This window comes from Drosophila virilis, chromosome 5 (genome assembly GCF_030788295.1).
Source record: "Drosophila virilis strain 15010-1051.87 chromosome 5, Dvir_AGI_RSII-ME, whole genome shotgun sequence".
NCBI classification, from domain to species: domain Eukaryota; kingdom Metazoa; phylum Arthropoda; class Insecta; order Diptera; family Drosophilidae; genus Drosophila; species Drosophila virilis.
In genome coordinates this window covers 838,600-862,296 of record NC_091547.1, presented here as the reverse complement: position 1 = coordinate 862,296, position 23,697 = coordinate 838,600, and the positions used below count along the sequence as shown (strand labels likewise).

Below are 23,697 nucleotides of genomic sequence, written 5' to 3'. Positions count from 1 at the left end.
AAGTGTGTTTTAAATTCAAATTGAATTGACTTCAAAGCTAACGGCGGCTACAGCTGCAGCTAGTTCGTGCTGCAAGTGGCACTTGTACATCTGCAAGTCGAGACCACGTAGAGCAAGGACAATTGCCAGCTGGCCAGTGTTGATCAATATGTTAATTTGATGGCTACGAAATACGACAAGGCACGAAGGACATGCAAATAGTTTGGCCAGGATAATGCTAATTACCATACAACATGAAGACCAAGCCAAGTCTAATTAATCTTTAGTGCTTATTTATATTACATTCGCGCACCCGCGGTACGTCTATCCAATTATCCAAAAAGGCCACGCCACTCAACCTATATAATTAGACAGCGCTCAGATCGAGCATATCCCTATATATATAACCACATATACTTATATATGTATATATATGTGTAGTATATGCTGCTTTGTTCTGCTGACTAATTTTGCGACGTGGTTCGTTTTTTTCATGGCATTCTTTGTAATGGGCCGCACTCTGTCTGGCTATCCATCTACCTTTTATATTACAGACAACACATAAAAAATGAACTTTTAACTTTTTGTCTTGTATTTTTTTCTCTCTCTCCCTCTCCCCACTCTGCATTTCTTTCTCCCACAGCTGATGGCGCATAATACGACCGTTCAGCTGGGTGGCACCGCCTTTCTCGTCTGCAAGGTCTCCGGCGTGGATCGAGTGGGTGTAAATTGGGTTTGTTTTTGTCTTTCTAATTGTGCCGCGGCTTACCCAATCCTAGCACGCCTAGCCTAGTACTCAAAAGCTAAAGTCATTTTATGCATGCCACGCCGCACGCCAACAAAAGCAAAAACAAAAATTAAATTTAAGCTTCGCTTGCAAATTGCGCTGCATTTTTGTAGTTTTTAATTATATGGCTTTCAGTTTTTTTTTTTTTTATTTTTTATTTTTTGTTTTTGGTTTTTTCTATTTTGCCTGCTTATTTGTATTTTATGTCGTCGTGAAATCGGGCACGCAAATGTCCAATTTGTTTGGCAGTTGAGCACGAAATACAAATACGAGTTTAATTTGCAGCTGAAAGCCAGAAAACGTTTGCCATGACATTGTGTACACTTTGTTTGCCATTCAACGTTTGCTAACAAGCAATTAAATGGCCAAATGTGACACGCAACACAAAAGAATGGAACGCAATGCCACAGACGATCCCACAATTGCTAAAATATCAATTAATCAAAGCCCAAGACACGGGGCAATGAGCCAAAGAAGTTGATGCAGAGCAAAACGATTTAAGCTAGGAAAATAAATATAAACTTAAAATTATACAATTTCAGACAATAGCAATAAGTTTTAAGCAGAGTAGATCTTACCTAAGCTGTCGTCGGCTGCATTGGCTGTCAGCTGTATTTGCCCAGGGGATCAACAATTGTTTTGGCCAAGCGACATTTTTAACACACAGCGGAGAGAGCTGTCTGATGCCGACACAAAAATGGCATTTGAAATGCGTTTGGCTTTTGGCTTATCTGAAATAAAAATAAACCCACTGTTAAAACTTTTATTTGGCCAGTTACTTTTTAAACATTTCCTCTTGCAAATGATGTAGATATAAATATATTTAATGTGTTGTGGTTGTAAATAATTATAAATATGCTTTAACTTATTTCCTTTACATTTTGATCTGTTTGCGTTAAAGTCGTATCAAAATGCCATTAAAAAACACAAAAGACAACCTATTGTTGCTTGCAAGTTATTACTATTAAATTCGTTTTATAAATAGGCCAAAGCTGCGGCTCAAACACACAGGCAGAGCTATTTATAGAGTTTTTTATAAACACAGTTATAAAATGGCGACAATATGTAATTGCATGCGAGTGTAGCGTGGTTGGAATTTTAAATTTTCGGTTGCCTACTTTCGAGCGCTTATCCAATTAACGTGGCATTCAATAATGTGCATGTGTGTATGTGTATATAGGTTTGCTTTATATTAAACTTTTTGTTTCTTTGTTAACAGAATCAAATATCTTGGATACGGCGCCGGGACTGGCACATATTATCCTCGGGCGCCCAGCTCTATACAAATGATGAACGTTTCGCGATACTCCACACGCCCGGCTCCAACATGTGGACGCTGCAGATAAAGTTTGTGCAGCGCCGGGATCACGGCATGTACGAGTGCCAGGTGAGTGGGGAAATGCTGGAATTTCATATATTTTATGCATGCAATGCAGTTGAAATGAACTAAAGTGCATTTGCATATGCTCCACTTCGGTTACAGGGGGGAGGCGGTGTCGTATACGCAATATTGAGGTTTTTGGGCTTTTGGTACATACAATTTTTACTTGTTGGCCCTTTTTGGTTTACGTTGATTTCCACATCACTGTCGATTTTTATACGGCGCCTGATTTAATTGTAATATGCAAATGCAGCATTTTTTTTAACAGCTTCGATTTAAGCCAACCTGCTGGGCGTCTGCGCATCCGCATTCGCATTCGCATACGTGTTCGCATGTACATGACGTTGACAGGCTTTTGGCCGGGCACAGCCGAAACCATGTGGCTGTCAAGCGCAGACGCTGCGGCTGCCAGATAAACTGGACATTGACAAATTTAGCCAGTGACTTGCACTCACGCACACACCCAATGTGTGTATGCATTCAAAGTAATGCAAAAGTAAGCCAGCAGACAAAGCCGAAAGTCATGCGGATATGGCAAGAGGCGTGTTTTGTCAGAGCCAAAAAAAAAGGATAGGGAAAACATTGTAAGAGAGTCGAGTCGAGTTGAGTCGAGTCGAGAGACAACTAACCGAAAAGCAACAAAGTTTTGGGGAAACGCCTGAAATGGACACTTGACAGTAAGTCTGTTTGTGCAGCAGCCGCACAAGTGCTGCTGCTTGGAGACAGCGGGCAACGGGCAGCGGGAAATGCCTGAAACGTTGCTTCAATTTCAAAAATTGTTTGCATGCAGGTTCAATATGAGAGCAAAAGAGAGCTAGAGTGTGTGTGAGAGGCAGGCACAGAGATAGAGTCCACATGCCACAGTCCTCCAGTCTGGCAGTCTGTCAGAGACGGGGCAGCCGGTTCAGTTTTGGGGCGCTCAACGAGCGCTGCATGCAAATATGCCGGAATGATTATTTTTCCTTTTGCATTGCAGTGCAATTGGTGTTCGCCCGGCTGCCCGTCTCGAGCCAACGGTTATTTTTCGTATGCAGCGTGTGTTGCAGGAAAGCGCCAGCACTTTTCCACTTATATAGAAAATGCTCGTTTTTGTTTCATTTTGCGTGCCAAATTGAAATTGTTTGATTTGCATTTCAATGAGTGCAACATTTCTTGCACTCAAAACGTTTCACTGGGCCAGTTTCGGGCACAGCAGCAAGAGGTTAAGGAAACTTGTGTCGTAATACAAACCTAATGCGCACACTGACTGACTGAGTGACTGACTGACTGATTGACTGCTTGACTGAGTGGATGAATGACTGACTACTTGAGTGATGCCGTGGCTCAGTATCTACTGATGCATTAACATTCGAGTTGATTACATCGAATGCTTAAGCGTATGCGAATCAAATTCAAACTTGTAGCTCACTTTTTCCATCGTATAGGTCTCCACACCGACTGGCATCATTTCGCACTTTGTGAATCTTCAAGTGGTTGTGCCCGAGGCATTTATACTTGGCTCCGGTGAACTGCATGTCGATATGGGCTCAACAATCAATTTGGTTTGCATTATTGAGAAGGTAAGTACGAAAAGTCACAAAAGAATACACAAACAAAAATCGGAATTACATAAAGAAATGAGAAGAAATTAAATATTCGATAGCAATTGTATGATGCGATAAATCGATTCAGACTCAAAACTATTTTGAGAGTTTTTGATAAGTGCTGCAAAACGATCCAGATCTTTGTTTTTGGTATCGCTAACTAGTAACGATTAATTTTGAGTTTATGCAATATAAATATATATATTTAAAAATAAAAAAAAAAACCAATCGTAAACTATGATGAATAAATTACATAACTGTTAATACAATTTAGAGAGATTTAAGTAACAGTATAGTAAAACGTATGATAAATTTTAGGTGGGAATCAAAATCTAGTGACGATTCATTAAATGTGTATGTTTTTAAAAATGTCATTAGTTATCAATGCTCTTACTCTTAGCCAATATTAAACGATTAAGTCTTTTCTCATTCGTTTACGCAGCACACGTGGTGTATGCGAAATATATGCACTCGTGCGTATACTTAGAATTTACTAGTCATTTATTTATACTTATTCTCTGCTCTTTTTAATAGTTTTAGTCAATCAAAAAATTAAGTATGCGTAATATGTACACATGTAACGCGTGCGTATACTTAATATTACATATATTCTCAAGCATTTGCTATGTATTTTCTCTTTGCGCACAGAGTCCAACACCACCGCAGTACGTGTACTGGCAGAAAAACGATCGTCTCATCAACTACTATGACTCCAGGCGGGACATATCCATTGAGACGACACCGGGTCCCCGCACCCAGAGCCGTCTTATCATACGCGAGCCCCAAATCACCGATTCCGGCAACTACACCTGCTCCGCCAGCAACACCGAGCCAGCTAGCATTTATGTCTTTGTATCAAAAGGTGAGAATCACAGATGAGCGCCAGCTAAGCTGAAACCTGAGCATAGATTTAACAACAGCTGCTACTTCTGATGCTCCGGGCCAGGCAGCTGCTCAGCTCTAAGCGTTAGCGTGCAAATTGCCAAGAGAGAGAGAAACGGCTAAGAAAGGGGAATATGCACAGATTGTTGCACGTAACAGTTGCATGCAATTTGCATGACTGCCTCGCGGCCAAATTGAATTTCTTGTGATTTTAGCATTTAAATAGCCATCGCGAAAGCGCAGCGTATCCTCGATAAGAAGTGTAAATGAAAATATGCAAATTGTGCGCAGCGCCTGCAGCTTATTAAAATGTTAATGAAAATTCAGCGTATCTGTCGCCAAGTAATTCTATTTATATATATGTACATTTATATGTATATACAGATATATCCCATACAAATGTATATAAATCCTGTCTATTGCAGGCGACAACATGGCGGCCATCTCGAGGCGTAAGACTTCCTCGGCCGATCGCATCACGCACATATTTAGGTCGATGCTGGCGCCCTGTCTGCTGCTAAATACGGTCGTTGTTAGGTGAGTATTAGCCACGTCCCCCAAAAGTCGCTTGTACGCAACGCAGCGTAATCTTTTATTGTAAAACTCATTGCGCATATTGTTTTTCTTAATTTCCTGCTGCAGACGCATTTTCTTGACCTAAGCACCTACAATACCACACAGAAATATAGCGCGAAAAAAACAAAATGGAATATACAAATATAAATAATATAAATATATACATAGTAAAGTATGAAAATCCTATTTAAGCTATTTCATTGTTAGAACTTAACAACAACAACAATAACAAATATACCAAAAAAAAAACAAAAACAAAAAACCAAAAAACTAGCGTAAATCATAAGCTAAGTACCATTGAAGAAACAAAAGGATACATTGCTGTGTAAAAATCATCTTGAAAAACAAACACACACAAGTAGAAGAAGAAGAAGAAGAAAAACATCAAGCAAATTTAGCTATGCGTAAGTTAAGTTGGATAATCATTTAACAAAATTGTGTACAGTATGTTTAACAAGTTTTTTATTAATTATATATGTGTATGTATGTGTAAGTTAAAGTAATTGTTAAAGTTTATTAAATACAATTTCAGTTCAGATGTGAATTTAATTGTTTGCAGTTATCTTTTGGTTATTTTTTAGTTTTGCCAAAAGCAATCAGCGGCAAATTGCAATTTGATTTTGATTTAACTGGTCTTCAGCAGTTGAAAACTGCATGAATCCCACTTTAGAACTATATATAGCTATATGCATATGCAAATGACATACATATTTATATCATTAAGAAAAACTAAAACAAAAAAGAAAACCATTTTGCATAAGTAGCCAATTTCAGTCCATAAATAAATATATATATATATATATATATATATATATATATACAAAATACACAAACATACCAAGCGTTATTATTATTATTACTGTTACTAATTACTAACTGAAAACCAAGGCATAGACATAAAGAATAAAAATTAAAAATAAAAAAAAACAAATTATAAAAAGAAAAACTACAATAATTAATTGCATTATTAAGTTTGTAAATAAAATAAATTGTATTGCTAATGGCAAGGCAACAAACAAAAAACAACACAGGAAAACCAAACGCAAATATATATTATTTATTTTATTTCGAGTGTAAATAAAAGTGGAAAATACATAAATTACAGCAACAACAACACGAACAACACACAAAATGACTGAACAAACAAAAATATAAAATCCGGCATTGTTGTAAACTTGAAAACAGCACGTGAACAAATGGGACAGAAAGAGGGAGGGACGGTAGGGGCAGGTACAGAGCTTGGCACAGCTGTCAGAGTCAAAATTGTAATTAATTGCACAGCCAAAAAGAATTGCAACAATTGAAAATGTCAAAACCAAAACGATTTGCACAACAGACAAACAAACTATAGCTCGGATGTAGTATATAGCATATTGAACAGCAATCAGAAGCACGAAGAGGCTAACTTTAGATGTTGCTGCTTCAACTAAATAGTATTAAAAACTAAAGTAAATAAAAAGAATAGGAAATTCATTTAAAAAAAAAAACAAACACAAAAAATAAATCCCTAGTAACATGAGAAAATCAACAAAATTGATAGTTAAGCCATAGCACACCAGCAGCTAGTATAGAGTATGCTACATTTCATAATTACTTTCTACGCTTTCTCATTAAAAATAAATTTACATAAAAAAAGATTAAAAGAAAAAACCTGAAGATTAAAACCAACATCTACGTAATCAAATATGTACAATTCTCTCGGACTGTTTTTTTGCGCAGCATACAAAAAGAAAACTAGAAAAAAACGAATCACATTTAATAAATATATGAAAACATATTTGTGTGTTGTACAATTTAAGCAAAAATTTAAAATAAATAAAATATAAAATACAGAAGCATTACATTAAACGGGAAAAAAGAAACACAAACACATTCATTGCCACATAAAGCATAACAAATATACTAATAACATAATAAACAAATCTTACAAATTTCATGAGTTTTGAATAGATTCATTAGTGCAAAAAAAAAGAGCGCAAAATGCGCAAAAATTAATATAATAATATTTAAAAAACAATAAAAGCAAAGCAAGAACATAAACCGAAATCATGGCATATTACGGAAATCCCATTTTAATACCAAATGTCATTTTGCTCGATGTGTGCGTGTTTGTCTGTGTATGCCTAAAGTCCCACATTTAAAGCCAGCACTCTTTGATTTTAGTTGATATGAATGCAAATATAAAATATAAATGAAAAAAAAGAAAAGAGCATTAAAAATAATATCGTTTGGTTTCCATTGTTATGCATATTCCCCACTGTAAATATTTTAATTAAAGCATATGGCCGCTAATAGCCATTGACTAAATAATGGGCAAGCGCAAGCAAGACAACATAAAGTCAGAAATTAATAATAAGTGTGTACTGTATTCGGTAACAAAAAAAAAAAGAAAAACATTAATAAAAACAAAACTAAAAAAAAGAGAAAAAATAGAAATCATGCAAGAAAATCATTTTAAAAGTTTCAATGTAAAATTTCAACTTTACAACAAACTTTGATGAATATGAATTTAATGAAATAAAAACTAAAAAAAATACGATTAAATCTTTAAACTTGCCCCTGGCTCACACAAGAACAACTGTAAGACCAGCATAAGAATAAAACAAACGAAAAATAGCCATACAATTGTTTGCATTGATAAACCATAAGCAAAATGCATTCAACTAAAATATAAATATAAAAACAAAAACAAAACACAAGTGATTATCATGAGAAAATAAATGTAATTTAAATAATAACTACAAATATGCAAGTGTTTTGCTTAGTTGAGGGTGAAGCGGGAGGAGGGGCAGCTAGCTGGGGCGTCGCCTTAAAGTAGGCAACAACTTTTGGCCAAAGCCAATCAATCAGCCAAAGGCGCTTGTAGCACTCAAATAACATCAAATCGTTGGCCATTGTGGCACGTCTCGCGCTATAATTGGACGCCATTGTTGGCACAACACAACCACACACACGCCCACAAGCCCGCACACGCACACATACTTATAGCGAGCATTTTTCAACTGCGCACCAATTATATTTGGACGTTCTTTGTAAGCCTTGGCACTTGGCAGTTTTGCAGTTTGCTTCCTGTCAACATTTTATTCAACGCGCCGCCGTTCATTTCGGCAGCAAACATGTTGCACTCAAGCACACATACACCAACGCACACAAGACCAACATACACACAGACACACTCACAAACATTCAATTCGCAATTCTTTAAGGCAAAAACTTTGGCAGTGCGCACAAAATCAAATGCATTGAACGCCGGCACTGCCAAGAACCGAGAGCTAAAACTTTTGTGGCCACCAAAGTTTTCGGGCAAATCAAATGAACCCCGAGTAAATTTTCCATGTGGCAAGTGGGGCGCGGCACCAGTAGTAGCAGCAGCAGCAGCAGCAGCAGCAGCAGCGGGCTGCAAACAGCATAAAAGTAAAACATTGAACTGCAAAAGTAAAGGAGAAATTTCAACGGGAACTACACACACACTAGGGCCTGGAACCTGGACATACAGCGGCCTCTGCACGGGCGAAAAACTTTCCACTTATACGCTACCAAAATGGCGTTTTAATTGCAAAACGATGTCTGTGATCTTTTGAAGAGAAGACTTGTAGATTCTTTTGATATAGAGAAGTCTAGCTGAACTGGGGTTTCCGTGGATATATAATGCATAAAGTTGATACAGTTGCTGCAGAAAGCTAGTGAGGCAATATACAAAAAAATGGATCTGTCTTAACATAGCTTCCATAGGATAAATCTACAAATAGAAATATTTAATGGTAAGAAATTTATGAAGAGAAGTCCAATTTTGAAGGACGCTTGATATGTTTAAAGAATCAGCTCGAGCCACGCTTGTAAATATAACAGTCAAAGGTAGTGTATGCGACCATCGGCAATTCCTATAAAGCTATAATTCCACTCACAATCGTCCTCACTCACTCTCTCCCCTCCTCACTCTCCATCTCCCCCTCGCAACTGGAAATGTGCAAAATTGGCTGTTGACAGCCCCCAGTTGAGTGTGTCGAAAAATACTTCGACATTTGAGAGAGATTGAAAACTTTGGCCCGTTTTCTATTTTCGATTTTCCATTTTCTATTTTCGTTTTGCTGTTTTGATTAAAAACTTTTGGGCACGTTAACTTCAGCATGTGAACACACGCCAATAACTGACAAATAAACGTGATGACTAATTTTTAGGCAATACTTAAGCTAAATAATTTCACATAAACTAACACTGGTGCGCACCATTTTTAATAGCCACGTTGTTGAAAGCCCGAAACGTTCGATTGCAATTTTACGCGCAGTGCTAAAATTGTAAATAATCGAATTTTCTACGGCATTAACTTTAATGATATTACATAGAGGAAGGAGCGAGAGAAAGCAAGCGTCAAAAATCATTATAAAATGATTGTTATATTGAAAAAAAAATACAAATAATTTTATGTTCGAATTTTTGACATAAGCTAAAGCAGTGCTAAAATTTTGTTCAATATTTGGGGCGAAGAAACAAATTGTTTTTGGCAAATGTTTACACTTTAGTAAATTTTGGATAATATTCGTTAATCAGATGAGAAATTATGCAAATATTTTCAGACAACTAACAGAAATGCTTTTAGGTGAACGTTTGAAATATTTAATATATGGTATTTTGATGCTCAAGCCGTGGAACGTAATAAATTATAATAATGCAGAAGGGAGTCTAACATATGAGAGGCGGGTGCTCACCGTGCTACTGTGTCTAAGAGTTGTCTCTATACTTTTAACCAAAGTTCACTCTAATTTTAGATATTGTAATATTGTAATATTGATAAATTTACACTTAAATACTGTACAAAGTCAAAGGTCTCAGCCAGTGCTATAGTTTTCTTAAATTAGCTATAGTTTTAACTAAACTATTCTACATGTGAATAAATAAATAAAATACTTCTTGATTATTTACCAATTTTCTTTCAAATTACGTATTTTATTTACTGTCGGTTATATTTAATTAGATTCGAACTAATGTCTAAGAAGTGCGCTTAGAGTAAAAGGCCAAGAACTGCGGGCACTTCTGAACTCAGTTCATAAGAACCTGGCTAATTGGCTGCTGGTGGACATTTTGAATTGGGAATAAGCGAATCCCAACTCGAGGCTACTTCTTAAGCCCCTAAACTGTTCGAGCAGTATATGGCCATAGCAAAATGACCTTCAGCTGGCTTCAAGCAGGCCAAGCCAAGCTGCTTGGTTTACTTTGACTGTCAACTGCCTGCAAGTCAGCTTCAGCTGCAATTTTAGCTGCATGGCAATCAAAGTGAAAACCTACATTATTCTTGCATGTGTCTGTCAAATCGTAACATTCGAATTCAATTGCCATTTTGTTTGGGCCGCATCAATCAAAGTTCAAATGCCAAAAGTGCATACAATAAATTGCAAATAACTTGCAATAACTGTAATCAACACACAGCATGTATGTGAGGGCAAGGCAAGGGGGCTGCGAGGCGGGTGCTACGAGGTTAAAGCAAACAGTATGCAAAACAATCATTCAAATAGCGCGCATTGCGCATACGCTACGTGGACAGACAAACAGTGGCTGCCAACAGTATACGCTCAAGTGCGCTGTAGATGGCATTAAGCTGTCGCTGTCGCTGTCATGTATTCTGGCCTGCCAGAAATTATTGTGCATTTGTGGAAATCTATGCCACGTGGGCGTGGCCCGAACGCCGTGCTGCACATTTGCGGTAATTGATTGGAAAACATCAACCACCTGCTCCTTCCACTGCTGAGACAGCGGCAATTGTTTAAAAGCTTTGTTTTTTTTTTGTATATACTCTTGCTGAGGGTATTTTACTTTCGTTGTAATATATGTTAGGTAAAAAAGGATATGTTATAAACTATATATATATATATATATTTTAATATATTATTATTAATATATAAGCAGACATGTTCTGCTATTCGTCTATTCAAACTAGTCTTTCAGGCAATTTTCGTATTAACTTGGATTAATCCGACTTTCTAAAGCACTACAGTGCATATGTACATATGTCGAATTCGGTCGGGGTCCAACATGATATCATATAGCTAAAGTTCGTGGATAAGTGACTTTTCTTTACAAGATATTTTGACAAAACTCGCTTCATACATATAAGCCTAATCTTTTCAGCATCGGAGAACCATATCACATAGCTTTATTGAAAGAATCTGGATTTAAAGGAATTTCAGTATGGAAAATTTGTTGTCTTTCAAGACATTCTTAATTAAACTCAGCAATTGCGAGCTTTACTAAACCTCCAAGAATTTCAAAAGTCAAATATATACAAGAGTATTCTATACTCGGTGTGCCGCAGACAGGTGATACTTCTTGTTGTTGTGTTTTAATATATTTTTACTGCAATATGCTACAATGTTGAGCGCAGTGTGTGTGTGTGTATGTGTGTGGCAAAAGTTTTGCGGCAGAAAAATGCGCGTATCTCGTGTTTAGCACTTCATATTTATTACCTGTCGAGTGCACTCAAATCAGTTGCACTCGCTGCCCCAGTCGCTGCCCATTGGCGCTTGGGCAGGCGGAAGGCGTGTGGTTGTTGCGGTTCAAGGTGGGGTCGAGCAGCCTTGTTGGTCAGCGGCAAAAGTTTTAGCCCCCCCAACACACAGCGCTTTGATAAGCATAATTGATGATGCAACCGTGCAGGGCATTGGCAAAAGGCAAAACAATAACAATAACAGCGAGGGGAAAGGCCAACAACAACAACAGCAATAACTACAGCTGCACGCCATAAAATAAAGCCAAAAGCCATTTACGTGGTTGCCCCCGCCGAGCGAACCGCTGAAGAAATATTTTTGCACATATTTTATAGCACATTTGTGTATTGAGCGCAAGTGCTGAAAAAAGTTATCATCAATGGCTCGTGGGTAACTGAAAAGCGAGTGCATCAGCACGTCCCTGTAATTCACTCTAACGAAATGCGCACACACTGCAACTAAAACACAAGCAAACACACACACACATTCATACATACACACACACCCAAATACAAGCGCGCGCGCACGCACAGTCGGACACAACAAGTAGCACTTGAAGGCACGCTGAAGGTCGAAAAAAATGTGCAAAAGTAGAAGTATAATTTTTATTTTCCAAGCATAATTAAAAAAGTTGGCCATATGTGCTGCCGCTTTCGCTGCTGCTAAAAGTGAAAGCTAAGAGTATTCTTTAATTCGATAAAAAAAAACTTTTAAGCAGAAAAACAAATGAAAAAATAAAAAAATATATTATAAATTTAATCATTTTTGCCTCGGCAGAGCTGAAGGACTTAATTAATTTTTACGAGCTGAGCTTAATATGTTTGCGTTTTGCTTGGCTGCAGGCGAGAAGGGGAGAGCGATGGGGAATAGGGTATTTGTGTGTCTATGTCTTTTCTAGACATCCGACTCAAAGATGCAGGCCGGATAGTATTGAATGAAATTTGAACCGAAACAGTTATCCAAAGAAACCTTAGCTGAAAGGCTACGGAAAGGCTCTGAAAGGCTACGGACCTAGGCTCAAACCGAAATCCGAGAATGTGGCGGGCGCAGGTTCAGGAACCCAAAGGATAGGTGTTTCAAACAGGAATAGTTCGGCTCAACTTCGAGGTTTTGAATTCTACTAATTTCAATTTGGAATTCCCATTATTTATTTGCCATGAGCCAACGAATAAATCGGATTAATTGGATAACGAGGACAGTTGAACCCTTGTCTGAACCGCATCATAATTTTTTCTAGTTGTAGTTTTGTAGTTCGGTTCACGGGTCGCAGCTGAAGGCTCCAACAAAATTAATCGTACTCTTGAACACTGATATTAAAATTCGACGAATGAATGTTCCAGTTAAAATCGAGGCTCAAGGCTGCGATGAACTTTAAGCTCGGAGCCTTGAACCGAATCACTCCAAGGTTTTGTAGCTTTTGCTAATTATTCAATCAAAAATTTAACCTTTATTTACACATTTCGAATGCATAAATATTTGGCTCGATTAGTCATTATTAGTATAAACAATTAAGCTAAAAGCAATTGCAGGCAATTTCAAATAGCTTTGCATACTTCGAGGCGCTCCCTTTAGACGGTAATGCGATCTATTTGAGTGCAACGGATGCATTTATGCATATATCTGTTACCTAATATCCAATTCTCATTAGAGTTAAGTTCAGAGCAGCAGCCTTGAATGTGTGTGTGTGTGACATATGCATATATAAATATATGTGTATATAGCTGGATATATTTGCATGCATGCAGGTTAAATCGAAGTCATTAATTTTAATGAACAGGATATTGTAGGTACATCACATTGGGAATATGCGGCGGAAAACCGAATCGCACACACACACAAGCACACGCCATGACATGTCTCCAACTAATGAGCGTCTCCAGGGTGTGCGTGTGTGTACGGGTGTGTGTGTGTGTGTAAGTGTGAGTGCACAACATATACATTTGCAGATTGCATGTCGTCGTGGCAGATAATTGACGCGCTCAACATCAATGTCAGAGAGCAGCGCTTAGCATTCTGGCCTTTAGTTTGACATTTGTAATGACCTTGCCGAGCCCTGAAAGCCAGCCCAGCTTAGGCTCCATTCAAAACGGCCAATAAAGGCTGCTGGCCGTAAAAGGGCTAAATCGCAAGCTTCCCGTCTGGCGCTGACCAATTTGCAGTCATTGAACCTGCACACGGGTGCCCGGAGTGCCAACTTGTGCTCATTATAAAAAACAAACAGGCTTTTCTTATTTTTAGTGCATTTTTCAGTTTTTTTTTTTCTTTTTTGTTGCTGTCGAGTTTTCCGGCTGTGCACGTGTTTGTTATGCAAACAAGCTACCAGCATTTGAGCCAGCTGCCCGCACACGACAGGAAGGCTTCGACATGCGGCACTTATAATTTGTTACAGTACGTGCAAATAAACAACAATAACACCGATTATGTGTGTGTGTGCGTTGTGTGATGTAAATGTGTTGTGTGTGTGCAAGTGGCTAGCTTGGCAGCTGAGTGGTGGATGCAGTCCAAGCAGCCCACGGCGATTGCATGCAACTTTTATCAAATGCTTTGTGACATGCAAGGGGCTCAGCTCCTGCTCTCTCTCTCTCTCTCTCTCTCTCTCTCTCTCTCTCACACAAAATCAAATATGCAAAAACACATACACACGCCGGCATGCTCGCACACACATGCATTGGCGTTTCGTATTTCCGCTTCCGGCTATTTTAATATTATAAGCAAAGGCATTTTATGCTGAGCGCAGCAGCAGCTGACGGCAAATTTCGAGTCGGAGCCGGAGCCGGAGTCAGAGTCGGCGTCGGAATCGGAGTCTGTCATTTGCCAAGATAAGGTTTTGCTCTTATATATACATATATATATGTGATATAACATATACATTCATATATATATACATATAGACGCGCATATGTATAGGTGGGGACTATGCTTGTGCAAGCAAAACATTAAAGAATTATGAAACATATAAAAAACTAAGCAAGGACAGTCACAAGCAGCCGACTGTAAGATACTCTCTTTCCAGTGTTGGCAACTACTCATTTATTTAGGATACATTCTTAAGAACGTGGCCAGCATATTTTTGAGCCATAGCTAAGTGCGCATAGAAATCTGAGTAAGGTCTCAGGGAAAGTTTCAGGCATTGATCGTCAATATTAACTAAAAAACAATTATAGAAAACAAAACAAAAATAGAAAACAACAAGAATCTTCACTTTAACCAAACGTTTCTATGGCAGCTATATGGTCTAGTCATCCGATCCGGCTATTTCCGATATGCAGAGTCCTAAGACGATAGCTTGACTGGCAGGCAAGTTAACAGACAGACGCACAAACGGGCAGACGGACAGATAGACTGGTCTATATATCAGCTTGGCTGTTGATGCTGGTACTTTATGGAGTCGGAGATGTTTCCTTCAATACGTTTCACATATCATGACCAAATTATATTAAATTTTAACAAGAGAATCATATGCTACATTTGAATTTATCATTGACATTTCTAGGCAAAAAAGTTAAGTAAACTTAACTAGAAATAAGTGGGCGCTTTTGGAAAGGCCCAGAAATATTTCTTCAAATCTAGTACTAGCTACTGAACAAACCGAAATTTGCGACATGAATGTTCGTATATATTAATGTTGCACATAATTATACCCTTTTTAGACACTGCAGGTAAGCACCATCTGTCGCTAGCAAACAGGGTATTCAAATATTTTGTGTGTTGCTCTGCGTTTGAGCCACGGCTGCCAAAGTTGTTGTTGCTCCATGTATTTTTTTTGCGCATTTTTGCGTTTTTGCATTTAAATTAATAGGCCGCTGGGCATTTGTGTTTCATTTGCGCATAAAATACTGCACTTGCCACGCCTCACGACCCACGCCCCACCCAGCACCTTAATTACAAATGTGAACTTTGCTTTTATGTTTGACGGAAAAATCCACTTTGCCGTGATATCCGGACTTCAGGGCGGCGTAAAATTAAACAGCAGCACTCAAAATGAAAAAAAAAAAAGAAAAGAAATTCGCGAACGCCAAAGTAGTTGGAAATTCATTGCAGCGGCTTTTGCCGGTCGCTGGAGTCGAAGATTTATGGTCGCCAAGAGGCGGGAGGGGGGTCAATCCTGCATGTGGCAGCAACTCGCTCGTATGTGGCACGTAGTTGAGGTGTTAAATTTGCCATTTGCATAATTGATAAAGTTGATGGCAGAGTGCGCGGTGGGGTGGACAAGGCTTAAACTGTCCAAACGGTTAGCACTGGGTAGATAGTTCCTAACGGACGCCGCTAGCTGGCGCCACAGTGCTTAGCATGCTGATTTCTGACCTATGTCGGATGTCCGCATGTCATTTCCATTGCTTGCCCGACCAAACGACTAACTCCTGACTGCCAACTGCCAACTGCCGACTGCTGACTGTGCCCCGCCGCAATGTCCTTTGGCCTTTGCCAGTTTTCTTTGCATTTTGCCGCATAATTCAGATTTGAGGCATTATGGGCCACGAACTTCCGCTGTTACCTGTGTGTTTTTCTCATTCTCTCTCTGTTTCTATGTCTCTGTCTGTGTCTGTGTGCGTTGGCATGCGTCGAGTGCATAAATCCTTGATACCACTTTCTCACGTACCGACTGCAGCAATTGCTGAACGAGGCAACTGGCCCTGGACATTGAGCTGCTTTCTTTAACTTTTGATTTAGTGTCGAGTTGGAGTTTAAGTTGCACTTAAAACTACCCTATAGCCAGGCAAGCAAGTACTTGCTTTTATGCCCCACTGTGTGTGTATGTGTGACTGCAAACAAAGTTTTATTAGTTTTCTGCATTGTTCCAGCTGCCATATAGACCCCAACTTCAACTGAGGCTCTGGATCGAATGCCCAAGTATTTCCAAAGAAATCAGGTGCCGACTTTTATATGCCTCATAAAGATCAGCGGGCAATTTGCAACAGTTCTCGCTGTTGATAATACTTCAAATGTCAAAGGTTACTCCCTTAAAATCACATAATGCTTAGTACAAATCTATACACAATTAGAGGCTGGGAAGGTTTTTTTTTTACTTTAAAATACAGCTGCGGATTTCATTGACTAATGCCAAAAAATAAACATAAAAGCACTTGTACAAAGTTTAATTAGCGGAGTGCGTAACATGAGTTTAGGTTCATTTTGGTAGCCTTTGAAAGACTTCGCGTTAATTAGACTAATTACCCAATAAACGGAACTGGGCGCCGACTGACAGCTAAAAACAAAAAACAAAAAAACGCAAAACAAAATAAAATACTAAACAAAAAGGCATTTAAAAGAAAGGCAACTAGATGAAGGCAACTGCAAAAAGAAAAGCCAAAAAGTATGCTCCCAAATGAATCATCAGCACAATTCATCATCTCTGACTTGTCTCTAAGGTGGTTTTGAATGTCCACAAACCCAGTTCGCCAGTTTATTAATGTGCGTGTGGGCGTGTCCACAGAAAGCATTAAAATAAACTGTTTATGCTAGAATATTAAGCGCTTAGTAGCAGCAGCAGCCTCTTAGGAGCCGACAACACACAGCAAATCACATAAAACCCCCTAAAATTGTGACCGAGCTTGTGGTTCAAATTGGCCAAGAGACAGCTCTGAGAATGCTTTACAAATTATGTTCAAATCTAGTTAACCAAAGTCTGTTTCTGGCAAGCAAAATGAAATGACGTTGACTTTTTAATATATTTGGGGGAATTAGCTCTATCTGATAAAACAAAGTGTTGAGAGAGCATTAATTTTAACTACATGTTTTTTTAACGTTTTCAAAAGATAATATGAGAGCACATTATAACACAATATCACACAGTATTACACAACAGAACAAAATACTTTGCATAAAACTATATCCCACAGTCTAACACAATATACCCCTAATTGAGAATACAATATAACAGCTTACAATAACATAGTATACCACAATAGCAAACTACTATAGTATAACACACAAAACAATACACTTTAGCACCATCAGATTGTACGGTTTGACAAAATATAAAACTACTTAGTATATAGCTAATGAAACTTCACTATAAGCCACAATATAACAATATATAAGCCCACAATAGAATACAATAAAACAGCAATGTATAAAATAGTGTAACACAATATGACACCAGAATGACATAGTAAACCAACACCAAGTATCACAATATAATACATATAATACATAACAGCACTACAATTATCTCAATATCAGACTAGTATGTAACTCAACGGAACTCCACTAAAAACCACAATTTAATACACTATATTCACACTATCGAAGATAATATAGCACTTTATATAAGCAGGATACAACCACTATATAAGACAGTATAAAACAGTATATGGGACCCCTCTAAAATTCAAATTGTAACAGAATATAATACCACACAATATAACAGTTATAGCTTACACTTTAACTTATAATTATGATATAATACGAAATATTTCCTAACATTAAATTGAAAGCCCGCAAGTTCAAAGTGGTCAAGCATCTAAAGAGCCCACGCCAACTTTTAATTAAAATCTATTTATGGAAATTCTTCCCAAATATGCCCAGACTCAAAATGGGAATTTCGCCAAAGACTTGGCCGTTTGTTTTAGTAAGATTTTTGATATTAAGATGACATACCAGTTAGCACACAAAAATAGCCACATCAATGGGCACATGTCGCATGAAATTTATCAAAATTGAGTTACACGCTGCCAGTGTTGACTAAGGACATTATTTTGCTTTTCTTGTCTTTCCTTTTTTTTTTGTTCTGGTGGGTTTGGTGCGTGCCGACGCCTAATAAACTTCACGCAAAAGTGAGAAATTATGCTGACTGCTCAAATGTATGCAATAAAAATTTTTTAACTCACGCACACACTTGAGCGCGCCTCAGCGCCGCAGACCCGAATGATGATGGCCGCCATGGCGACGTCTATGTAAGCTCTGAGAAATGGCTGTCAGTGTTGCCACAGCGAGGAGAGTGAAGAGAAGGGGCGGGGGGTAGAGAGGGTGTGAGGCACGTTTGGCTAAAGTTATTAATTTCCAAGCTGAATTTAGATGCGCTAAATGAAGCGAGCTGCTCTATGGCATTTGGATGTACGCAACGCACAAATAGAGCGCTAGATAACAATTGTATATGACACACACACACACAAATATACACACACATACACACAGAAAGACACACACAGACGGAGAGCTAGCTGCAGCCCCAGTTGAGTGCACTGCGGCGGACAATTTCATACTTAATCTGACTCGACCGGGCGCTTGGAAATTTAATTTGCTGCTGATTGATTACAAGCGATTTTGTGTGTAATGTCCCCAAAGGACATGGAGGAGCGAAAAAGCGGTGGGCTGGAGGCAGCAGCTGCTCATTGTTATGGCTCGTGTGCGCCATTTGACTTTTAACTGCTCACTCTTGACACCCACCCACATACATATTTCGGCCCGACTGTTGGCCGAGCGAAGCTGATTGAATGCTTTTTCGTTGGCAACAACGAAATTTATTTGCTTGTTCAACTCCATTGAATATGAGTGCAAAATCTTTGTTAGCTGTTAAGTGCATAATACAAGTTTTCAGCTAGAGCGAGTCGCGGGCTGGCTAAAAAAAATACGAGCACGAAAATATGAAATATATCAAAGCACGGGTGGAATATGACTCGATTGTTTTTCAGAAATAAAATAAATGGTATTATCTGGGTTTTTTAAATAGTTCGAAAAAAATCAACAGCAACAACTACAAAAACAGGGTATAAAAGCTCACAGAGCAGGTTTTCTGTTTAGCAATTTTAAGAACCTCCAAGGTTCTATCATGAGCTAACTTTGCTACCGAAGCTAGATTTGTGAGGCCTTGCCGTCAACCCGCCCCAATAACTACTTGAGAATTTTAAGCAATTAAAAGGATATAAAGCTAGAACAACCAAAGCCTATTTTTGTGTGCTTAGCCCTGCGACAGATATAAAAGATGATCTCATTTTCAATTGATTACTATTTCACTCGAATATTCTTATTTTCATACATTTCGACTCTTCTTCGTCTTAAAAATTGAAAAAGTCATGTTTATGATTCTTAGTTGAAGAATGGAAACTATGAAGTGAATTTATGTCAAAAGTTAAGCCCAAAAAGAATATTTAAAGCCTAGCTTTAGAGAACGTGCCACGAAGCAAAGCACGACGCGTACTCATCTCTGCTCTCTCTCTCTATCTCTCTCTCTCTCTCTCTTTCTCTTTTACTCACTCAGTCTCCCCCACACTCCGCTGCATTTGCTGCATTGCTGCTCCTTTTCGTTTCGTTTGTGCATTTCCTTTAATGACAACGCTCGAAATTAAATTCCTTGCTGCGCTTTTGCCAGGCTTCGGCTGCTCTACACTTACTCTGCTCTGCTCATCTTTCGTCTCTTTCTGCTGGCCCTTTTTGCAATGCCCCTATTAATTTATTGTCTTGAAATCTAAGGGCATTTATACTTATCTTAAAGTTTGCCAAGTTCTTGTCATTCAATGCCTTTTATTGAGTTATTTCTTGGCAAAAGAATGAATTTATCGACGCCAGCTGCATCTAGCTCTCCTCTCTATCTCTCGATCCCTCTCCGTTGTGCTTTCTCTTTTAATTCGATTTTATAAATTAGCTGACAAATGCGCCAGTTTATGCACAGAAATAAAAGTTTAACTTTCAACTATTCGCATAACTTCAACTATTCTTGCTGCCAAGTTTCTGTTCAAATGAGTTGTTACACATTTATCAATTCAGAATTTGATTAATGCTTTGACTTTTATGTTTTTTTTTTTCCTCTTTTTTAGCTGGCCATTTCCTTGATTAAGCGCATTTTGATACCCAAGTCCCCAAGTCATAAAACTCCCAAATTAGAATAGACATAAAATACGGAGTCATCAAAAAAGTGCCGCTTTATATCCATTGAAATTCCCATGTTAACCATATTTTACGATCCTGTTGTTGTCGCTGGATAACAATCTGAAATAAGTTGGACTTGACATACAGCAAAGAACATTTTTAATTGCCAGCTGCCAACGACTTGCGAGGCTTTGAGGTGTGTCCCCACTTGCCACATGAAACGCGCTTCATATCCTTTGAGCACATGTGAGATATATATATATATTTCTATATATATATATATATATATATATAAATACATATATGTGTGTATTGGTATTATCGACATTGTGCATGGCAAAGACACAAAGAAAACAGTTGCCTTTCCTCAGTTGTAAATGAAAATTAAAATGCGTAATTGCGGCATCAATGTGCCGTGTTTAAATTACTGCAAGTAAAACCCCAGACAGGCAATTTCCCCGCCTTGCCGCGTCGCTGTGCAGCTGTACATTAAGTGCATGCGTACATATAATGTACATCCATCAACCTGACCTGTGCAGCCTTTGATCACATACAATACTTGCCGGCCACTTAATGGGATCAGAATCTACTTGCAAGCACTCTGTTTGAAGCCTATTTAAGGCCAAACAGAGACATATACGGCCCAGAGTAATGCATAACATTTGCACCAACTGCAACTCTTAGCTTATAAGGCACATGCGTTATATGGAATCATTGAGGGGCCCATTGAAATCTATTTCAAATAATCTCATTTACTTGAAAATAAATGTGAATAGCAAATATAAAAGACGGTTGCATATGAATCATTGAAAGCACTTCAAAGTACTTTAATGTAGTCAAATAAAGGGGGAAATTGAAGAATTGTCACTTTTTATTTAGAAAATAATTTAAATAAGAAGCAAGTTAATTTCTATCACTATCTCTCTATATTATATACTAGTGGGTATACTCCGGGCCCTGGGGCTATTATTTTTACATGAAATTTGACTAAAAATAAGGTTGCCAGATTTAGATGCCAAATTTATTTCGATTTATTGGCCAAACCATAAAAAAAGCTAAAGCTTATAAAAATTGGTTTAGTTTTGACCGAGTTATGGGAGTGGAATATTTTGACCTTTGTCTGTATAGGATATTCAAGGGTTCCTTATTCACATTAAATTTTGACCAAAAATTATGTTGCCAAATTTTTACTCAAGCTTGAAGGCTTGTTGTTCAGCAACTGTCTCATGGCAACTAGCTAATACTCAATTCTCTCAGGCAAAAAATTAAAATCTCACGAAAATATAAAAATCTGCTTTAGAATATAAGAAACTTCTTGAAAATATTGAAATATTCAAAATATAAAAAAAAAAACAGATATAATAAATATCCATTAAGAGAGTATAAAGTTCCTAAGCAATATCCTATCAAGAACCTGGCTAATGTGAAGTAAACTTGCCTTGGCCAATATCTTTGTGACTTTAACTTTCTCAGTCTTTAAAATGATATTCAGTTAAGAACTGCCGCAACTTTGTTGTTCAAATGGAGCAGTCATCAATGCACTTGGAGCACTCAATCAAACAAGAAAACTGAAAGTGATGCTAACAAAATCAGACTGTAATGAAGTTAGAACGACCAAGGTCTTCGGGCAATGCATTAAACACAATGTTAAGATGCTTCCTAAACCTAGAATCGGTAGTTGGACTTAACGACCAGTTTATCGGTCAAAACTGGCTGAAAAGTGGCTAAATAACCAGCACGGAATTTTATGCCCAGCTACATTTCACATATCAGTGAGCAGAGCGTTTATGTCACAAAGCTCGCTGCTTTTGGCATTCTATCGGCTGAACAGATGAAAGATATGATTGTGAACTGCGAGTCTAGTGAACTGCTGAGAAATGCAACGAATGTTAAATAAAAATGAACTGGCCTGCCTGCACAGGCACAAAAGCAGGCATCTTATTATCTTGCCCAGAGCTCACTCTAACTCTCCCTCTTGCTCTGTGTGTGGTTGGATAAAGCGAAACTGTGCGAGAAATGTTCGCTTTGTGAATCATTTTGTCCCTGGGGATGCGCTTGAAATGTGCATTCGATGCACATCCAAAGAATGATGATGATGATGACGATGAGCCAAGATTGAGCAAACGGAGGTAGTTGCACACGCAAATGGCTTGCTTGTAACTGAGCAAATTGGTTGCAGGATAAAGAACAAGGATACAAATCGATTGCCACTGAAAGCTGCAATAGACAGTTACCAGTTGCCAGTTGCCGGCAGACTTAATTGACAGTCGACTGTGTATTGCCTGCTGTATATTGCGTATACGCAGCGTACACCTAATACCTGCCTAACTGCTTCTGCTGCTGAAGATATTTGCATGCGGTCTGGTCACATAACTAAATAAAAAAAAGGGGTTCCCTCAGCAGGCCTCTCAAGTAACTTGGCATTAATCTGTGCACATATCAGTGTGTGTGTGTCTGTGTGTGTGTGTGTGCGAAAGGCATATAGCATGCACTAATTACGTGCCATTGCCATAGCGTTGAGGTCGCACGTCCAGCAGCAGCCAATCAAGTATGTTTGCCCAGGCAAAGGTACATTTCAAGGCAGCTGCAGCTCTGCGGCTTTGTGGTCAGCAAAACTCTTTGGGGGAGGCATACAAAAAAGGGTCAAAAAGGGAGCGAAAAGGGGGCACCAGAAATAAAAGGAAAATCAAAGAAAAAATGCAGCGCAAAAAAAAATCAAATCAAAAATTAAGCAAGCGGCTGGCTTTTGAATTGCTTCGACTGGCTGCCTTTTCTCTATATACATATTTATGTAGCATACATATAGCAAATATATATATATATATACATATATATATATATATACACTTGTGCGATCAAAGTGGGCAGGCGTTTATTTGCCAGCATGCAAAATGCAATAAACATGAATTTCAGCCCGATGCTATTAAACGAACCATGCATTTTCGTGCAGCGGCGACAACAGGCGGCCCGAGTGGGCGGATTGGCCAATGGGTGGAAGCGGGTAGGGCAGGTCCAATGCTAGCAGGGAAGCAGAAGACAAAAATAGAGCGATTAAATGCGGCACATCGTCGCTTAAATACTCTTGCAAGCATGAGCTGAATGTTTTTGCTAAAGATGAAAAGTTAACATAAAAAAAAACGTATTCTTGAACAGATTTTCCTTTTAAATCTGGAAAAAAAACATTTTTTCATATAAAAGAAAGCTCATTAATCACAAGTAAAT

At 38.3% G+C, this 23,697-nt stretch overlaps 1 protein-coding gene and 1 long non-coding RNA gene across 6 annotated transcripts in view; one reads left to right on the top strand and one right to left on the bottom strand.

Annotated features, from left to right (window-relative positions):
• Nucleotides 1-5,991, top strand: part of dpr12 (defective proboscis extension response 12) — a 92,714-nt gene extending 86,723 nt beyond the window's left edge. For 3 of the 4 annotated variants that reach the window (XM_070209834.1, XM_015168754.3, XM_032436316.2), the window contains 6 exons: nucleotides 623-712; nucleotides 1,986-2,153; nucleotides 3,572-3,706; nucleotides 4,379-4,592; nucleotides 5,038-5,149; nucleotides 5,255-5,991. In XM_070209834.1, coding sequence (XP_070065935.1) covers nucleotides 623-712; nucleotides 1,986-2,153; nucleotides 3,572-3,706; nucleotides 4,379-4,592; nucleotides 5,038-5,149; nucleotides 5,255-5,273 — 738 coding nt within the window. In that variant the 3' untranslated portion in view covers nucleotides 5,274-5,991. The remainder of the gene's footprint in view (nucleotides 1-622; nucleotides 713-1,985; nucleotides 2,154-3,571; nucleotides 3,707-4,378; nucleotides 4,593-5,037; nucleotides 5,150-5,254) is intronic. The other variant, XM_002059308.4, reaches the window with a different exon arrangement.
• LOC116650965 (uncharacterized) lies at nucleotides 706-20,326 on the bottom strand. 2 transcript variants are annotated; one of them, XR_004303976.2, is made up of 3 exons: nucleotides 19,864-20,326; nucleotides 1,345-1,497; nucleotides 706-1,268 (listed from the first exon to the last, which is right to left on the bottom strand). It is a non-coding gene; the product is annotated as an uncharacterized lncRNA (long non-coding RNA). The 2 variants fall into 2 exon arrangements; XR_004303975.2 differs by lacking the exon at nucleotides 19,864-20,326 and adding an exon at nucleotides 3,556-3,696.
• Nucleotides 20,327-23,697: the final 3,371 nt, after the last annotated feature.